This window comes from Lissotriton vulgaris, chromosome 6 (assembly GCF_964263255.1).
Source record: "Lissotriton vulgaris chromosome 6, aLisVul1.2, whole genome shotgun sequence".
NCBI lineage: Eukaryota > Metazoa > Chordata > Amphibia > Caudata > Salamandridae > Lissotriton > Lissotriton vulgaris.
This window is the reverse complement of record NC_141694.1, coordinates 1,787,102,920-1,787,124,507: the sequence shown is the minus strand read 5'-3', so window position 1 is coordinate 1,787,124,507 and position 21,588 is coordinate 1,787,102,920. Positions and strand designations below refer to the sequence as shown.

At 41.5% G+C, this 21,588-nt stretch overlaps 1 protein-coding gene across 2 annotated transcripts in view; it reads left to right on the top strand.

Moving 5' to 3' along the window:
* Positions 1-21,588, top strand: part of LOC147709486 (cysteine-rich secretory protein 3-like) — a 484,180-nt gene that overhangs the window by 422,294 nt on the left and 40,298 nt on the right. For both annotated transcript variants that reach the window (XM_086928042.1, XM_086928041.1), the window contains exon 5: positions 11,844-11,989. In XM_086928042.1, the coding sequence (XP_086784168.1) occupies positions 11,844-11,989 (146 nt within the window). The remainder of the gene's footprint in view (positions 1-11,843; positions 11,990-21,588) is intronic.

The window sequence follows — 21,588 nt, the reverse complement described above, 5'->3', positions numbered from 1 at the left end:
AAGGGGGGCACTTCCGTGATCGCGGTCGCGGCGAACTTGCTCTCGCCTCGCGACTCGTATAATCAGTCACGATAAACCACCGGGGGGGCGGGGAGGCACACGAACTCGGCCACAGTCTTTGGGGCAATAAAGGCACTCGCTGGGCAGGCGCTGTAGGCGCTAGGTCACTTCACACGAGGCTGACTGGAACGTTCCAGTCAGGGACAACGCTATGAACCTTGGCCACTCTACTGCCTGCGCTACCAGCCGCCTCAGGGGTCAACAGGGCAGGTGTCAATCTGGGGTCAAGTCTAAGTGCTCCTGTCTCTGCTAAGGTCAGGTCAGGAATCAGCTAATCCAAAATGGCCGTCAGGGACTGGTCCTTATATAGCCAGTGCCCTGAGGTGCTGGCACGAGCCAGAAGGTTCCAGAACCTTCTCTGGCTGTGACAATAACATGGCACTTCTGAGGTGCTTTATGGTCACTCAGAGCCACCGTATTAGGGTTCTAGAGCAGCCATTTTGTGTACCTGTGGAAAAAAAGTAAATTCCTTTTTGGAGAAACAGGTTGACCATGTCAATATCCAATTTTACCGAGTCCCACCACACTTAAGTCAGTGGTACTTAGGAAGTTGGTCTCACGTTTTTAACCGTAGAGGGAGACCCCCAGAATAAAGTAGTACTTTTCGGTACCCCCTACTACATTTTAAATCACCTTTTCCCTTACTCTATTGCCCACACACCCACACTTCACCATAAGGCTGTTGGAAGAAAAGATCTCCGTCAAAGAGCCCCTCTTTGAGGTGAGCCCGTCGGGGATTGCACCGCCTCCCCGACGAGGAGCAACGCCGATGATGAAGCATGACACCCATTTGGGTGTGTGAGGCAAATATTTCCAACAAAATGGATGCCCAAGGGTGTCATATCTACACCCATGGTCACGCCTAACACACAGCTTCTTCTCTACCAGGAACAGTTCAGCTACCCTTTTTGTTAACATTGACTTGAAATATGTGTCTCATTGCTTTAAAAGGTTATAGTTAAGAAGTGAACCCGAGTGTTGTCTGGAACCTTGAGGAAGCTTTTGCATAAAGAGCAGTTGTACCTACATCAAAAAGAGAACAATCAATGTACAAATACATCAGATTATCAATTTATTCAACTATATATGAAAAACATTAAAAACTATGTGACGGCGCAGTAGAGGTGTGGTGAGAAATGTACTTGATGTTCTCATCATGTGATAAACGTGTGACAACACGTGATCAAGAGTGTGTATCAAGTAAGAACAACACAGCCCATTTTATTCTAATATACATTCAGATTGGGTTCATGAACTGGTCGGCAATGTTTCGATCCTTTAGATATATAGAAGGATCTTCATCATGACTCTAGCAATACATGAGCCCGAGAAAAATAGAGGACTGAAAGAGAGCTCAGAAAAAATAGTGTTAAAGTAGAGAAGGCCATAGTTCGGGATTACAATGTTCACAAAAGCGGATATGCAATGGGCCTAATCAAAATAGCGGTAAAAATTGGGGGTGGGACATAGTGAATCGGACTAGAGTAAATCCAGAGAGTCTCAAAGTTACCTGTGTAAGGATTGTATAGACTCTCAAAGGCCTCATAAATTGCCAGTGTAGTTCGGATAGTACATGAAAGAAGTGTTTCCAGTTGTAAATTTTAAAGAAAAGTCATTGCTAAAGAAGCTCTGTTTTGATGGAGTACATGGAAATCTAGACCCAAAGTATCCCTCAATGAGACAAATGAAAGGGTTATTCTGAACCCTATTTTCCGCTCTATAACTGATATTTTTCATTCACCACTTCTAGGACAAGTAAAGAATGTAAAAGTAGATTCCCAACGCATACCAAAAAAAAGAAACAATATAAAATCTGTGGAATTTAAAAATGGTAACAGCAAAATCAAGAGCATGAATTTGAATTCCAATTGATGAAATACTTCCAGGAAATGGTTCTCTTTCACTTATGTTATATATTAAGTGCCTAAAAAGGGGAACAGTTTGATAAGCGCAGTTTGGATGACCTCAACAGGGGTTCTCCCACTGCACTACTGTTTTCAGCTATACAAAAAATGAGCAAAGGCAAATATCCCCTTAGTAGACATAATCTATTGCAGATTATTCTCAAATTAATTTGATATAGCTTTATTTCCTTCGATAAAGGGATCAGCTAACGCCTCAATTACAAAGGTACTTTTTAACATAGAACTGACAGAGACTGTTATCATAAGCTTATGCTCCTCTAAGAATTTTTGGCCTAGTGATGTATCTGACTTCTGAGACTTGAGTTGATGTTAATTAATCTCATATCATAGAAAGGCATTCTTCTGTCCCTTAAACGTTATGTCCTAAAGAACAATCCAGTCATCACTTTTTTCCTCCAAATTAGGTGAAAACTGGTCTGGGGTTCCTTGTGTCACATTCAGAGGGGACCTGGCCCGGAAGTTCAGCTGGACTGCTGATTTGCAATGGCAGGGTTATCTCTGAGGTAAAATGTCCTCAGACACTAAATTCTAATCCAACTAGACCCGACTCTAGTTATCCTAATCAATGTTTAGTACATTTGCTAAATCAAGGCAGTATACATATAGACAAACACACACACATAACTATCAGCAACAGCAGAAGCAGAACAAATATGCCCTGTAGTGGCCTTCACTCCAATTTTCCATAATCCACAATAGAGCCAGTATACACACAGCCTTGTGGTCTTAAGTTGGACCACCAGGCTGTGTGTAAGTTGTTGGCATCAGTCTCTCTACATGTGTTGCGTCAATAAATAAACATTCCATTGACCTGCAGACTTTTGCACCCTAATTCTCTAAAGACAAAGGTTGATATAAGGCACTTATCTACTCTCTCCAGTTACGGACGGACACAGTTTAGGAACTCTCATTGGTTCATATTCAATTACAATAATATAATTTGAAGATCAGAGCGATCATGTGTACTAATATGCAGGTCTAAAAAGCACAAAGTACCTTATATGACAGACAAAGATCTCAGCATGACATATTGCAGTTCATTACAGAAAAGGGACAGGCGTGTAACTTTAGTCCCGATGTTTATCCTTAACCCGTAGTCACACCTATGTTGTATCAACTGTTACATCATATCTGAGGCAGCTGGGATGTTTTGATACTGAAGATGCCTCAGGCACAACTCCTTGTTCATGCAGATTGGCAGGCAGCAACACTTCTTGAGTAGCAACCAAAGCAACTTGAACAGTCGCCAAAGCACCAGTGAAAAACCTCAGAAAGAAACACATGCATGCTGAGTATTAATCTGGTTCTGCAAGTGTGAGGAGCAATGAAGTGTGGTAATAATTTCTGAACTACTTCTTGTTCTTAGTATTCACTTCCATTAATATTTTAACCACTCTCCTTTGTAGGTTAGTAGAGCACACCACACACATACACACATTAGCACAAGATTAAAACTTAGATTGTATTTGTTTGGTGATTGGGCAAGCTTTTTCATAATATGAAAAATGTAACTAGTGCTGCAAACACATTGTGCTCATAAACATCAAAATGGATGTCGCATTGGTGAGGCAGCAATCTTGAAAAAAACCTAGTTTCATGATGACAATCGAAAAGACTGAGATTGACATAAAGGTCTCTAAGACTGTTGCCATCTGGTTGCCAGACATTAAAAAAAAGGGTGGAGGGTTGATTAGAATATCTAACTGCGCCTGTTTTGAGGGGGGGAAACTTCATTGCTTAATAAACAGTTTGAAGGACAACCTGTCAACAAATTAAGCTCTCTTTTCCTTCAGTGCTGCTACTGTTGGGGGGAGGAGAGGACTGGAATGTAGGTTTAATAGTGTAAACTGAAATAGATATTAGGGTTGAGGCTATGAAGGATTCCTTTTTCCTTCCACCTTTTTGGCTTTTATATAAATCTTGTTATATAGGATACATTTTGATGCAGTTGTGAAAGGAGTTTTGGGTGCTTTGAATCTAATAGACCAGCAGATCATATATTTTTTGCTGTAGAACTTACTGCCTAATTGACCTTCATGCTAATATGTATGAGGACTTTATCAATTTAAGGGATTGTAAAATCCTAGCATGGACATAAGTGGCTATTTCGCCATCTTTGCCATCTCAGGTAATAGCAGCTTTGTAGATAAGCAGCTGTCAAAGAAGGGAAGATACAATATACAGACAAAAATTATATCAACAATCATCAGATTGTTCCTGATAATAATTTTTATTTTAAAACTGCTGATTGAACTCTGAATATGTTAATTATTGATGAATGACTGTCTGAAACGTAAACACATTCTGCAAAAACCTCTTCATGACTGGCAAAGAGAACATTCTGACAAGTATCCCTGAATGTAGGAGGTCAAAGAATGTTAAGGTATAACTCAGCAAAAAAACTTCACTGAATATATCATTGGAATTTAATAAAAGATGTGATTCATTTGACTGCCTGTTGAGGGTTTATGTTTACTGAATGCACAAGGTACTTTAATGTTTTAACCAACCCTCACTCTGGTATCCCAGAAAGTATCTGGGCTGATTATGTAACTAAACGTTTTGCAGGAAATATGCCTGATGGTTCACCTGTGCTCCAAGAGGCTGTATGTCAGAATTTCATGGTCAAACATACTGACCTACAACCTGTACAATATTGACTACCACTTTGTCGTTAAGGTAGGAATGTATAGATCATTAGAGATTTACAATTCTTAACTCCACATCAATGTACTTCAAAGATGCATATATCTTTATTGAATGTAGATGTGAAGTTAAGAATACTGATTGTATTAACGACTTAGTGGTAGTTGGTATTCTGTAATTGATATTTTTGCAGGGTGATGTGAATAAATTAGTATTCTGGTAGTACAACAAACCACATCATGATGATAATTTGTTAAAACGTTTGACAAATTATATGACAGAAAATAATGAGGTTTCTCAAATCTAATAGTGCTTCTAACGCAAACTGAATAATCAGCATTGTGATACAGTATCTGCAAAGTTGGTGGGATTGTTGTTCCTTTCTTTAAGTGCATTGTGGCTGCTTAGCTCCACCTTGGAGGGGTTGGTATTATAAGGCCTCTATTTAAATTAAAAAGGAAGCTGGGGGTCATAATACACGTCTTGGAGTATGTTTCCTGCTCCTTCAGGGGACAGAGGCAAGCTTTCTGAACATGCTTTGGTACCTTCCTCTTGATGGTGCACTTAACTTCTTGAAGTCAAAAGGTGATTTGATTTTCTATGCCTGTTTTCAGATAGCCAGCTCACATTTAGATGCAGTGACAGGTAAGGACCAACCAAGTGACCCCCTGGATTTAAACCCAGCTTCCTGAAATGTGCAGTGACTCCGGAGTCCTTGGTGAACATAGGCATGCCATATTATCCCCTGTAATCGTTTTCTGCCTAGACATCTGCATCTGCAAATCAGTCTGGGTCTCTTTTTGTCAGAGTTGGACATATGGATAGGCAGAACACCCCTTTTGAGAGGGTGTTTTGCAGTGGCCTTGTCCTTTGTCATATTTCTATACTCATGAGTCCAAATATTGATCCACTAAAATGAAAGGAAGTTCCTATCAGACACAAACATGGTATACAATGGCTTATACAGGGAGGCGTCACAGGAGAAAGAACTGCAGAAGGAACATCAGGAAAGGGAAGCAGTCCATTTGATACTTGTTGCCTCTGTCTAGCCCAACCCACTATTCATGAAGCAAAAGACTGATATCAACACTGAATCTGCTGTTGACTATACCAGAGAGTTTGGGCCCATAGACACTCTATAATCACTTACAAACATAAGGTCCTCCAAAATATCCTTGTATGAGCTAATAGGGACTAAAATAATTAGAAAAGGATGCTTTTTCCTTCATGAGTACCTGTAATGAAGAAATTGCCTAACTAACAACAATAGTCAAAAATATGGATCATGTCAATAGCACATTTCAAAATAAAGACAAAATCTGTATACTTATCAGGTACTTTTATCTAAATCATAAAATTATGAATGCTCAATACAGAAAACGATGAAAGATTGTCAATTATTTTGTTATTACAAATGTTACAGGTAAAATCACAATAAGAAATACAGTTCATGGTCGATACATTATAAAATCAATAGGTAGCATGAATGAAGAGAGACAAAAAATAAAATATACATTGCAATATCAATATGCAATTCAAGATTCTTAAGAACCTATGCAATAGTCTGAAAAAGCCAACCCTTTGGCCGAAAAGGTATAGCTTGAGCAAAATCACCAGCCGATGGAGTGCAATGTATCAGGATAATTCTGTTCAAGGTAAATTCAAAGTTTGGACTGACATTACGTCACGCACAGGATTACAAGGATATAGCCAGCCAGAGTCGCGTTGAGAGTAAAGCAGCAATAAGCTCTCCCACTTGTTCTTTTCCCACAAAATAATTTATACCCCAAGATGCTCACAATTTCAATCTAAAACTGTTTTTTTTTCACAGTTTACACAGTTATATTGTTTAGGATCCATGAAGTGATCATTCTCCAGCCTAATTCATCCGGAACGTCTACAAAATAGTATTTTGTTCAACTGCAAGATGTCAAGTTACCTCGGAAGAAGGAAACAGTCGAAACGTCTCCATATCCGCACGCTCGCTCCCACATCAGCCTGCAACATAGTTGACACAATTGCTCAAAGAGAGAAATACTCTAACTTTAGGAAGGAAACCATAGTGATAGACTAAACTAAACTAAAGCTAATAAAGCAACATTTTTGGGAAATAATGAAGGACAAACTAGATTCCTTCTGAGGCCAACGGTACACAAAGGAAATAACACTAACATGTTTTGAGACCTTCGCAAAGAAATCATATTATCATAGTTTTTCTAAGAATAAAAAACACTATCATTAATAATGTATAAGAAAATAGAGAAAATGCACAATACAACGATATACTGAAATCATAATTTCAATTAAATTCATAAGTATAGTCTAGTTTTTGAAATATAGGTTATCACTTTCTAAATATGCAAAAGAAAACATAATAAAAAAACCTTTTACTTTACGCATTTTTCATTATCGTATTTTCTACAATTCTATTTGTAAGTACATTCATTAAGTCTCTCTCTCGTTTCATAATCATTTCTCAAAACACTAGTTTTCTACCTTTCTGCATGATTTTCATTGCAGCTTTTGATTACTAAATGTGTTGTGTCTTTTCCTGCACATTTTCACGTTGCACTTTAGAAACTCCCACGTTAATAATTTTTCACACTGTTAGATATGTTTATTAAAACACACTTAATGAGCAGATTTGATCAAGAAGAATTATTCTCAAATATCATGCTCCATCAGGTGAGAGTAGGCCTGATTACTACTTAATCCCCCCCTTCAGAGGACATGAAAATCCTGAGTTCCTCTTCTGACCTCCGCCTGGTGTACTTCACCCAATTATGGTGGGCCCTGAGGGAGAGGTGTTTTATAAACCCATAGTACCTCAAAATTAAGAGGATAACTTAATAAAATACAGAAGGGGCCTGATCGGACCTTTGCTGAAAAGTTGGATACATTTAATTAAGGGGTATCACTGTGGGAGGCCAAGGTCGTTAGAAGGCAGGCTATATCCTAGGCACTTGGGGAAAAAAAGAGAGCAAATGTATACAATTGAATCAGATATACTTAAGATGGAAAATTCCTGTAACACTAATATGTCAAATCCATATAGAGATTTAAGGAATGGATACACTGTCTTGAATTACTGGCTCTACGAGTGGTTGAGCAAGAGAGACCTGCTATCGTCCAGAAACCAAGCATCTGATGTTTTCATTCCTGCACTGTCAAAAAGAAAATTAAATCAGTGAAATCAAGCAATCGGAAAGAGTACATTACCTGATATTAACAATGTCCTTTATGAAATTTCCCTGGTTTTATGTACCGGACCCTTCATGCTTGCAGTGAAGTGCACACAGGATGCTGGGGACAGCGAATGAAAATAGGTGGAACTTGTGAGAAGTACGCCTAGCATATGATGTCCACTAGTTCTAATGGGCACCTTGCACCAGTATAATCGACCCTTATCGATGGTGGTTGTAAAGTCAACCTTATAGAAATCTATCCTAGTGGTAGCATGGACCAGCAGTCATCAGGCTAAGACTTCAGAGAGCGTTTTAAGCAAGTTGTTTTAACTATTATAATCCCTTGAGTACCAAATGAAAGGACACCACACAAGGTATATATCAAATATATATGTATCTATTCTAAACACAACCCCTCTGCACTCTTTATGAGGTCAGAGGTAAAAGTACAATACAAGTTACTCAATTAGCATACAATAAGTTGAACAATATACGTTATCCCCTAGCGGCCTCACAAACCATATACTAAAATAGTGGTATAAGAACCACGTGAGAATTAGAAAGCATGCCTGGGGTCTGTGAAATCGCTCGGGCTACTCTAAATAACCAAAGGTTAGTAAGTAGGAGGCCCACTGGTGATGCAAGCAGTGTCTAAACAAAGCCGCGGGATACCATTGACTTTCTAAGGGAAACGAACAAGTTACAAATTTACAATTTAAGGACACTTCCGGATGGGCAATGATGGAATTCTTTTATACTAGGACACTTCATGAGTCAAGACCCACAGTAGCACCAGAGTACTCGTGTTACCTCCCCCCAGGGAAGCCGGGTGCATAGGTGTCTTTTCGTGTAGGGTTTCGTCGTCATTTTCAATGGAGAGCTGCATAGAAGTGCTGCAGGCGACCAGAGGAAAGGTGTACGGGTGGATCGAAGATCTTTAGAGCCATAAAGAAGAAGGGACATAGTCTGGGTCACTTGCCAGTGACCAGGGCGGCGATAGATAGATGCCACAAGATGTCAGGTGATTTTAGGTGAAGATGTGAAGTTTGTTTCTTCAGCCACGAGTCCAGGAGGCTTCGACGACAACCAGGAGCTGGATTCAAGCTGTCCCACAAAGGATCTAGTTGACTGCAGTGTCGGGATCTGGACTGGACCCAACAAGCCTTGGCAAACACAACCCACGCAGGATGTCGAGATTGGCTTTGGTGCAGACCAGCAAAGTCTGAGGAACGTCTCCTTTGCAGGGAAGTTGGAGCAAGCCTGTAGCAACCAGGACCGCAAGTTAGGTTCAAAAGAAAGTCTTCAGTGGGCTCACTAGCCAACAGACTAGGAACTACGAAGATGCATGGAGCTGAAATGCAAAAGCAGGGCCCATGGGTCACTTGTGGAGTGGGGGCATCTGAGCTTCGGTGCAAATGGCGCTCGGGTTTGGGGCTTCAAGCACCCCAATGCACATCTTCGAGTTACATCATGGAATAGGTGCAGCTTGCAAAATGCAGGATGTCCAGGAGCTCCGGTCCCACGTCTCTCGTGTCCTTCACGGGCCTCAGCTTTGCTGTGAGCTAAGGTCGGGTCAGAGATGTCTGGAAGCCCATGTCTTGTGTTGCAGATTCTTCAGGATCTGGCAGGAGCCTCAAAACTGAGAGACTGGCAAAGTTGCTGTTGGTGCCTGTTTGAACAGGGCGGTCACTCCTTGACCACAAGGGAGATGTCTTCTGTCTTCCAGTCAAAATGGAATGTCGAAGGTCCAGGATATATGTTTCAGAGTTTCGTCCAGGGTAATCTAAAGTCCTAGGGACTGGGTTCCTATACTTATACTAAGTTTAGGGGCTGGACGACCTTTAAGGTCCCTCCTATGTGTGGACCTGGGAAGGGGGTGGTTACACCCCTTTCCCTTTGTCCAGATTCATGCCAGAGCTGGGGCAGAGTGCACTAGCAACTGGTTTGAACTGGGAAATGCATGGAGCACCTTGTGTGCCCCAGGCAGTGTCTAGAAAGCATTCACTGAATGCTGCCCTTCCTACCCCAATACACAAAAGCCTGTCTGGGGAGGCGCCAGCATCTCCTTGGACAGGAAACCTATTGTCCAGGCCTCCCCTGCAGGAGTTTCATCCAGCAACAGGAGGTAAGACTCGTGTCTGTGGCAGCAGCATCCATTTTGTGATGCTGAGGCCTCGTTTAACTTTAACCGGGTAAACCAGTAACTACATGTCTTCTACCTCTAGAAGGGTGAAATGCTACCCCCACCACCAGAACTGGTGGGGGTAGTATTCCAAAGTGTTTGACACCTTACACAACATGTTTTGATGAAGCCAAACCAAAGTTAACATTTACCACGAGGATTATAATGCACTTAAGAGTATATGGTATGGCTATATCATAAAACAACTATAAGGAGATGGTTCCGAAAGCTGCAGAGGGGCTCAGCTCATGCTAGGGCACCCTCCCACATTAAACCAAGCACTCTGCCTCCAGGATTGTTAAGGCCTGCTATAGGAGTGACTTATAGGTGTATATGTGTCTATATGTAAATATGGATATAGGTATACTATATCTAAGTAAGGGGTGATTACACCACCTAACTCAGGCTGTGTAAAGAGACATGTGGTGTCAGTTTGGAAGGCAAACCAGGGGTGGCACAATACATGCTGCAGCCCCTGGTAGGCCTAGGGTGCACCTATGCCCTGGGTACCTAAGGTACACCATACAGGGGCTCACAAGGGAGACCCAGTAACCAATCTGGTATGAACCTAAAGTACATGGTATCAATTTAGAGAGAGAACAGCTAGGCTGTGGGCCTGATTAGCAGGGCCACAGCCAGACTAAAGTCGAAAAACCAGAGAATCACAGCAAAAAAGTGTGGGTAACCATAGGAAGCAGACCCTACTCTCCTACAGAACTCTTATATTTTTATGTTGAATGAGAGATCCCAAAAAAGCAGGGAACCATAAAAGTAGCATGGCAAAGAAGTCGTAGAATGTTTGATATCATAAAGAGGAGTTGTTTTATTTGGCAACTTAGGGCGAATAAAATCAGAAAAGCCCACTAGTCCATAATTTCTTCACTGGATGAGGAGGCTCATTGCAACAGAAAGAGACAGCTCCACATTTGAGGATGAAATTCAAACGTGAGGTACGGGGATATTTCTGTATTATTGAGCTAGATTGCGCAATGTCAGCTTTAAAATAAGATGCAATCAAATATTTTATTGCTCACAGAGCTGACGTTTGAAACTACATTGCTCTTTATTCTATCAAATTCTGCTTCTTGTACCTAACTCAATGGTTTCCACAAACAGAGATGGTTGGAGAAGCAACCTTTGCACAGCTGATTCTCATGGGTGTTGATGTGTAACAAGTTCCCCAAGAACCTCACCCACCAAAGATGCTAATGGCTGATGAAGCAGCCTGCATATAGGAACTGGAGCATTTTAATACCTAAGATGAGAAAATGTGTAATTCAATATACTCCATTAATTGCAAGTATGTCAGATGTCTCTGTAGAACCTGGGTCAAAAATGTCTTTCTGTGCTCACAAACCAGTGTCTGGTGCCAACTAATACTTTAAGCCATGCTAAATGCTAGGAACAGGCAGAATCTATAGGTAGACCTTGCAGCAATAAAGCAGGGCCTTGAAAAAGCGAAGTGGCCAAGTGAACACGGGCCCCTGTAACGTCCCTATGACGGCCTGACTCATTAATTGTAAACTGTTAAAAGAGGCCCTATTAGTACCCTTTGAAATTTATAGAAATGGTATAATCCACTCAGACCCATTCTAGGATTACAACCCAAGCTTTCAGGTAATTGCAAGAAGGCACATGCTGTGACTTACGAATGCCATTCCTACTGGTTCCTCTTTCAGCCCTATAAGGCCGGTCGGCCCCATTTCGCTGAAAAATCAAATTTTCTACCTACATTGAGCAATGCATTGTTTACATTAATCACATCAAATTTTGAATGTATAATGTACATTGGTGGTGGTAGTAAAGGTAACTGTAAATGTTTTTATTAACACTGTCATGTTTCAGCTACCGAATGCGGGGAGAACCTATATAAGTCAACAATCCCGAAGCCTTGGGAAGATATTATTCAAGCCTGGTTCAACGAGAACAAGGATTTCAAGTACGGCATTGGCGCGATAAATCCAGAGAAGATGATTGGACATTACACCCAGGTATGTAAACCTTCTGCTCTTTATTTCTTTCTCTATTGGACTAATTTTGACCTGTTCTGTCCTAAGAAATAAATGTAAGCCAAATTGACTATGAACGTGTGGTTAGTATTTCAATGTTTTCAGCAGTTAATGCTGGCACTATATTCTGCATTGCTTTAAAAACTCACAATAATACAGTACAAAAATACATATCATTATTTGTTTTAAAAAGTGCCAGGGCCCTCATCAGGAGCCCACTGCAACTTGCACCACTCACTGTCCCCGCCAGTGCAGCAAATGCCTGTAACAACACAACTATTAACCATCAAACTCCTACAGGTGTGCTAATTCAGACTATTCCAGACCTCAAAAGCTAAAATAAGGGCTTGAGCAGCACGTATTAGTCGTTTAATATTGTATATTTTGAATTAATAAACTACTGGTGTTGTTCTCATCTCCATATTACACAAACAGCACCTCCATGTGTCAGGCTGTCATAAGTGCTGATGTTGACAATTATGTGCCGGAGCTGAGCACCTGAAACCACCAGCTCAAATTAAGCACTGTATATAATAGTGTTTAAGGCACACAGTTTCAGAACACAGGTAGGACTCTGTGTATGGCAGTGCACATGCAGGCGCCAAATGGTTGGGACATGAAAATGACAACTTTTTAAAAGTGGAATTTTTTTTGAATTGCAACCTAAAATCCAACTTTACCATTAACAAGAGTTGTAATTTTCAAATTTTATAGACCAAATTCAACTACCCTCCCCTACCTGCTCAAAATTGAAAGTTATCACTAAATGTAATACCTTGGACTCACCTGTTTCTTTGCCGATACAGCACCAACTGAGCTCTAGCTCTCCATACTGGCACAGCCCCTTCCATGGTGGGATATTTTAACGTAGAAACAGCGCAAAAGGCAAGCCTGTCTACGTCCATCGTGCCCGGATCACACCTAAGGTCCGTCCCCCTGCTGGTTCTGTTTCAGATTGTACTCGCAGATTCTGTTATACCAGAAGTTAACTTTTAGCTTAGAATGTCTTAGGTAAGGGCACAGGCTGCATACACCTAGACTTAAACTCTTGGTCTGCTTGCTCTATGTTCTCTTGTAAGCACTGTAAGCTTCATATAGATAAGGAGGGGAGTGGGAGCAAAATGTACCTTCAGGACAATTCCTCGCTTGGCACTACTCTGACCTCTAGTTCTAATAAATGACGTTGGGCCATAATTAATGCTAGATCTCTGATTAAGCATGAGCTCGAAGTTGCTGACTTGATTGAGTCCCAAGCGCTAGACATCTTGTTTATAATAGTAACCTGGGCCAATCAGTCTTCTGGCTCAGATTTCGTCACTGCTACACCCCCAAGTTAGCAATCATTTATCGATCCCACATCTTCCTCTTCAATTCACACATTGTGAGGCTCTCACCTTCAGTATTGAGGTATCTAAAACGAATTCCTTTAATGGGTCATCTATATTTCGCCTACCCGGCTGTAGGCACATCTTTTTCCAGGACCTGAGCCTTATCTTGAAATTTTCTGCTGGTAGACTTTAATTCTTTTCTGGAGGATCCTGCTGATAATGACACAAAGATTTTTCTTGAAATGACAACCAGTCTTGGTCTTTCCCAGGTAGTTCTAAGATCTACTCATTTTGCTGAGTACTATTTTGATGCTATATTTATAAACAATTCTTCTATGTCAGTTATCTCAACTTTACCATTACTCTGAACAGACCCCCTGACAGTGAGAGTTGATCTGTTTCTAGCGCAACCCCTTCAACATGGTAGAACACTCCCCAAGGAATTGCTTTGACATCCTTGGCATGAGATACATCCAGACCAATTGAATCAGGCACTGGCAGCTTCCTTGCCCTTAATATCTGGGGACCTCAATGTCGCATAGGCAACTATGTTTCGTGGCTATCCTCAACCGTCAAGTCTTTAGCCCCGGCAAAGGCGTCCATTAGCAAGAGACACCTTATCTGAACCCCTTCATTTATTGAAGGCCTTAGAAACCAAAATCAAAAATGCAGTAAGCAAGAAAGTATCTAAAGGAAAGAGTATCTTGATTTAGAAAAGATCAGATAAAAGCATGAGCTTGCCCCCTTCAAAGCATTGATAGTGAGAGAGAAGTCTTCATTCTTTACCCAAAAGATCGAGGCCGCCAAGAATTCAGTTAAATAACTTTTGCTTGCGGTAAAGAAACGTGCAACTATAGAAGCAGAGACAGCCAATATTAGTAAGAATTCTGTAACAACTTGGCAGGACAGGTGCAGGACAGGACAGGTAACCTCCGCTAAGTGCAACACCAGCGTCACACCCCTCTCTGCAGCTACACTCAGACCCGACTGGGTAGATCGATTCTTCTCGCTCTGTAAAACCCTGATTCTTCTGCCAGAGTGCTCGACCAGCCCTCTGCTCTTGATTCTCCTTCAGTATACATTGGGTCAGTGACAGGTCTGTGACAAGACGGACAAACTAACTGACGAAGCCTACCTTAGTTATACCATTTCCAGGGCATGTACCACCCCCGAGTGCTGAAAATTTGTGTTTCCCCAGGTATTTGATTGGTCAGAAAGACAGGGAGCAGTCTTTACACCATACCAGTATGAAGTCATTTTCATTCAAAGTAATTGATCAATGTTCCCGCCCATAATTTACTTTCCCATGAATTTCATTCCACCCAGCAATATTTAGTTTCAATTGATATACAATATATTTATTGCAGTCAGTATTTCCTTCTTTCTTCAGCTCAAAATATGAGGTTCCCAGGGACATTGTGGGTAGGATGGGCATTGTCTGCAGTTCAATGACAAAGCTGTAGTGATTCAATGTTCTTTATACGCACACGTAACATTTTCAAAATGGAGTTTGAGACACCTTTCAGGCCCAAATGCGAGCTATCAATAGTCAAAGAAAGACATATTAGAATACAAAAATAAATGAATGCACGGTATACCACTTATTTCTACTCTATCCCCATTACTTTATTTTAGCTATAGCATTAACGGTTTAGCAGAACACCCAAGGTTTAGTTCAAGCATGCGCATGTGCATTAGTATGTGAAGTTTAGAGCGGCCATCTTTGGAACTACTGCGCAGCTGCAAGATATTCCCACCAAAAGCAAAAGTATGTCACACTACGTAGATGTAGTAGACCCATGTGCAAAAACGTTCCTGCATTTTAGGTGGCCATTTTACGATACTCACGTTACTGTTAGTAAAAGCACAAAAGAAAGCTTCCCCTAGATACTGAAATGTCATGTAATGCAGTTATTAGTAAATACAAGACATTTTGGTTAATTCGCTACATGTTTCGAGAGGATTGAATCTGAGCAAGTTTCTTTACGTATGAAACCTTGCTCCATCACCCTAAGCATGCTGAAACCACCTTCTTCTGTAAATTCAATGATCCAATCATGGAGCAGGTTACCTATAGTTTAAAATCCTCTAAATCTGTCTCTCTGCTGCTTCCCTTTGGTGGCCAAGCAGGCACCATAAATAATTGCCTCATCTCTCACAATTATCTTCCAACACATGTTTACCAGTGGTGTATTTCCTTCCTAAATGAAGGTGGCATCGATATTGCCCCTTCCAAAGAAACCTTTGCTAAGTGCTACAGATACCAACAACTATTGGCATATTTCATGGATACCCCTACCCACGAAAATTGTGGAAAAAATAATGAACTTTCAGCTTGCCACTTTCATACAATAATACTTCTGGCCCATAAAGAAATACTAGTGTCTGTGTGCATTGATTTCTGAGCTGCGACTTAGGGCCCATCACAAGGTGCTGTGACGCCTGCCTGAGTGAGCAACACCACAGCGTCAACGGGCGGTTGTTTGAATAATTCTGTTTGACTATCTAATAGCTCTGAAGTTGCCTTTGGTGAAACGCCGCACTTCATAGGCATCCCGAATAGAGACAAATATTTAACAAGCATTTGCAATGCAATAGGTCTTGCACTCTTTTAGAGTTAGAGCTATTGGTGTTGTAATGGAAATGTATTTTACCAATGTGAGAAACAACGCAAGTGCAAAAATGACAGAAAGGTAGAGTGAGATTATACATAGAGACAGTTAGAGTTACATATGTATATAAGTGTGAGGTAGAGTGAATAGAGAGAATGAGATAGAGAGTGAAAGAGAGTTAGAGAAAGGTAGAGTTACATGCTGGCGGGGATGTATGACGTTACAACGCATGCTTTTGCAATGCATGCCATGACGACGCAGGTTTTACGACGCAAGTCGTTACAACGCATTGCGTTGGGGGGTGCTGGATAGTGAATAGTTTAATTTACTATTCCAACTCCAGTCCCGGTGGATAGTACGGAAGGTGTTGATTAATTAAACTATTCCCTATCCTAGAGCGCCCTCCAGCGCAATGCGTTGTAATGACTTGCGTTGTAAAAGTTGCGTCGTAATGGTAGTGCGTTGTAAAAGTTACGTTGTAAAGGTTGTTTCCCGCTGGCGGCATGGGTTACTTGTAAAAAGCATTGTCAGTGTGAAGCTCCTCACAAAGCTACTGATTATAATTTGGCATTACCCTGTTTTGTTATACTTTAAAAATATACTATTGGAATGCAAAACAAAATGCTGTGGATGCATCATGGTGGCCAGTAGCACTCGCTCACCTGGTGCAGAGTGTCCTCTGACAGCTGCTTTGCCCTGAAGAGCCAGCCCACACGGCTGCTCCTTGCTCTGCTCCCTCTTCCCACCCTCCCATATAGCACCACCCAAACAGCCGCCGCGCAAGAGGAAAATGGTGTGCCACACTGTTTAAAAATTAAATATAATATATATTTTTATAAAATGTTTTTTGGGCCAGGCATACCAAAATCAAAGCGCATGGAGGAAATCACCCACTGTATCATTGCATTGGAGACATGCAGGATTTGAGGCTCTGTTTATTTGCCACAATTGTTGCGTGGTTAAGCAAATGCAGTCTAAGTATTTGAAGTGAATTAAATGGAACCAAGTGGTATTTTCAGATATCTAATGGGCTATTAGGGCTGCTGACTAACATATATTTTTATAGTTAGGAATAATGTTGAACATAGCTTTAAAAAAATCTCTTGAAGCATTAAAGGAGTTTTTTATCCAGACATTACATTTTTTGATCTAAGGGGTCACAAAAACACATCGCACAATAAACAAAACAAAATTATAATTGCTACAGATATTGTCCTACTTATTAGCCTTCTAAAGGTTTCGCATGTATTCATTTTCTAAAATGTGAGGGACACCTCGTTGAGAAGCAGGATTTTTTTTTAAAGTAAATTACTTTCAGAGTTCATTAGAAGTTGTACAAACATGCACATGATTGTTTTGAATGTTGAATGAAATGATTCTCAAGAAATACTCCAAGAAAGGTCAGTTACATTTTTTTTTACTAAACCACTTCTAATAAAAATGACCGATATCAGAAAATAGATTAGATACTTTGGTTACTGAGCCCTGACGAATTTTTTAACACTCACTGTGTGTATTGCCAGGAATGCCAGACAGACAAAATGATTAGGCATAAGCTTACATAGTCCATCCAAAACACCACTGCCCTCTAGCGGCACAGCTTTACCAGTCTTTAAAGGTGAACACATGACCTAATGCTTCTTCCCGAAGGGATAGGAAGGTTTTGAAGGATTCTGACTGTTACTAAACAAATACACACCAAGCACCACAGAAGCTGTCCACGTGATAAGTAGTACAAAAGGAAAACCCCTCCCCCGGAAAGGTTAAATCTAGAGGACTCCTTTGGCGATACAAATCGCTAATTAAAAAAAGAGGTAGAAGAAGCAAGTTTGCTGTTCTGAAATGATCCCAAATGTATTTAATCTTTAACGTTTCATATTACTGCATATGAAAAGTAGTCTATTGTCAGAGAAATAATTCCAGTAGGGAACATCAGTGATTATTCAAAGATCCATTAACATGTTGCAAACACGCTGAAAATATCTCCCTGATGCATTTCAAGCGGTAGCTCTTCTTCAGGGGGGACTGTCTAGGGAATAAATTAAGGAAACCCAATATAACACTATCCAAGTGGGAATGCATCAATAAAATACATGAGGGGTATCTGTAATCATTAGGGGGTGTTGGCGAATGGTAACATAGATACTGTAGTACCTTCAGTGAGAGAATAACACAAAAAAACGAAAGTGATACGAAGACACATGGATAGTGCTCATTAAAATGCTTGGTAGGGTGATAATTGATGTGGAGCCAAAAGGTTAAAAAAGTGAAGCATATGAAATGTGGGTCCGCTAAGAAACTAGAGAAACACGAGAGAAAGTATGGCGGAGGAACATAAAAATGTGACCGGAATAGTCAGCAACCGAATTGAGGTACGGGCTCTGAAAGGTGAATCATAAAACTCGTGCGCTTGTAAGACATGAAAGTGCAAAAGTGACTCATGCGAGAGGGCTTGCAGAAGAGAAGCGGGGGTCATGTGGTTTCCCAGGAGATCTAAGGGTGCAGGACGGTCCCAAGTTACGGAAACAAAAAAATATATATATTAAACAGGGCGCCGTGCTATGCAGCGCAGTTCCCAAGCACATTATTTAAAAAAAAATATAAAAGCGGGCGCCATGCTGGGCAGCATGGTGACACAAAAAATAAGTAGTCCCTTGACATAACACATGAACGCTTAGAGCATAAGACTCAACTCTTCCAAAACCAGAAACCCTCATCCGGGGAACTTGGTCCCACTACCCCACTGGAACTTGAATCTACACTGATAACTGACAACAAATTAAGGAACCGGAGATATGTGGTCAAGAAGGAAACCAAAAAGTGAGAAATTAACAGATCCATACGGAAAACCTGAAGGGATGCAAGGCAAAGAAATACTTGGAAAGGTAACAAATCTACAGAGAGGAGGTGTCAAAAAAAGCATTTTGTCAACTGATTAAACGGAAACAAAGCAAAGTGACACCTATATGTCATGCCGTGTCATATCACAACATCAAGAAGGAAGAAAAGGTGGATAAGATGGGTGACAGTGATGGATGCGTCCAGCATAGAGCAAGTCCTAAATAATCAAACCATTCCGATCAATTGACTTCATTATCAGAAAGGACCAAAAACTATAATGTCAACAACCTGAGTTTTGACCAATGAAATGTGCCTCAAGTACCAAAATTTGGAAAATGATCAGTAGAAAAATAGCTGGGTTGCAACAGATCCCTGGTCGAAGGGGCCAGGACACAAGACAAACCCTGGCGGTAAGCGGAAGTAAAAAACTAAAATGACCCTATCAGAATGGGAGTTAGCTACAATAATGAGAGGAGCATTGCTTTTTTTATTTTCAAAAATAAAAACCCACTTTGGAGATTTGTTTTTTTTAAAAGAAATGTTTTGAAACTTTAGTATACGACTTTGTGGTTGACTGATCCATTCAACAAAGTTCCAATACATTCACAGGAACCTCCGTCACAGTGGTTCTTAGGATACTCTGGGACTGCCACTAGGAAGCATGGTTCAGGGTATAAGAAGACAATTGAATCTGGTTGCTTGGAATTCATTGGCGAACCTCTACCTTTTATGAATTTTCAATAGGCTAACGGTGGATAGGGAAGTCCCAAAGGTGTCTAAATTGTGCTGGGAAGAAGTTTGTGGTAGCCAAAGAAGGTGGTCAGGGATGAAAGAATTAGGATAAAGGATCTCGAAAAATTGCATTCCCATTGGGGTAAAATTGAAATCTGATCCCCCTTTCCCAGTAAACTGGCATTGTGAGACTCTGTAAGAAAGATTGACAACTCTCTTCACCTGGCCTATCTGAGGAAAAAGATTTCCATCAGCTTCTCCTTAAAAACTGTTGGCCAGGAGGAGGAGCTACGCTAGCAACCAAGATGGCCACGTAAGCTCCCGGCTCCGCTGACCTCTCACTCCCGCCGGAATATCCTGATATTTATCCTGTGCTTGTGCCCAGCCACAGTGTGTATGAACCTGCCGTGAGATTATTGGTGCTTTCCCGAGATCTCTACTTGCTCGGCTGATGAAGATATGTTGAGTGGAAGTTTGCGGCCTAGATTTGCCCAGAAGCCGGGGTCTCGAGTACTGGCCCATCCGGGTTTCAGTGCAACAACATCGGCTGTGGTAGTGTGATTAGGTCCGGTCTACCGGAGTGGGCAAAAAAAAACAACACATTTCCTCGCTTTTTCGGATTGATGTGGATGACGGTTGGCTGCCTTGTTGAAAGTCGGAGGAGGGGTGTCAACTCAACGCTTGCAGCTGTGGACGGGGACCCTGCCCGGTGACCCGGTAACGGGCCCGCTGGTGTTCGCTGGGTTTGGATCTCCGGCAGCGTTGGCAGCCCTAGGGTATCATCGAAACAACCGATAAGTCTCCCTCTGCAATCGACCCTTCCCTATTCGCCCGTCCCCCTCTGAGACATCGAGCATGCTGGGGGAAGCGATCATGATCGACACCGATTGAAGAGTGGTTGAACGGAATGTGGGTGATCCGTCGCTACGAACTGTGTTGGCAGCCATTGAGTCAATGCATGTGTACGTTGAAGACCGCATTCAGACGATGATGGCGCGCTTGGCTGAGATGGAACGAATTGGACCGGACCCTACTCCACTGCGAGAAACAGCGACAACCGAGACACCCAATATGGCCACTCTGATGAAGGAAATAGACCCCCTATCGTGTGAGGTATCGGAGCCTTTGACCAGTGTTTTGGACGATGTACACAAGCTTGATGCCACCAAGGGATTGTTTAACTTACGATCATTGCCGACTATGGAAGGACTAATTGATGTTCCCACTCCAGAAACTTTTGACGAAAATTGTTATCGGTATGAAACTGCGCCACTTCCCTATGCATCTGAGCCGCTAAGATGGCGGACGACTCAACGCTGGGAGTTCACAATGGGGAAGGGAGTTTTTAGACCTGACGATGTTCACAGCACTATCGTTCTACTACTTTGTCTTGCATTGAGTTCTATTACAGTGTTATCATACGCAGACTGTCTTGCGGAAGAGGTGGTTTATCCGGAGGGGACTCATGTGACTGATCGGGAGGGGCAAGGATGAGATCGAAGAACTGGGTTTGACTCAAGTATCGATGGGCACCAGATCTGTTAAACTTATGCTATAGTAAGGCTGGGCGGTGTTTGAAGATCCCCTTGTTGAGATACATATTCACTATCTGATAGATTTCTATGATTTCACTTTGGGGATCATTGGTTCTGGCGGGGGGGAGGGGCGACCGGGAGCCTGTACGAATATGCCCTCCTCCACTTCTCGTCTCTACTTCGGTAGATTCTTCTTTTAGAACCTTGTTAGTTGGGGCGACAGGCACGCTGCTACTAGGGGTTAGGCGATAGCCGTTTGCAGGGGTGGGGGGATGGGTTTATTGTTTTCTTTTTTTTATCGCCCATATGTTTTTTTCTCTTTTTCATTTTTTCTCAGTCTTTCCTTTACTCGTAATATTGGCGAAATATCCTGACTTTGATCCCTAACCTCTAGTATCTGGTTGCCATGATTCTCCTGCCGTTTCGATTTTATGGGTGGAAAGGTATTGAGGACCCACAACTAAACTGTTAACTGATTATATTGATGCACATTTTGTTTTGAGATTAATTGTGCGAGCCTCTCGAGTATATTT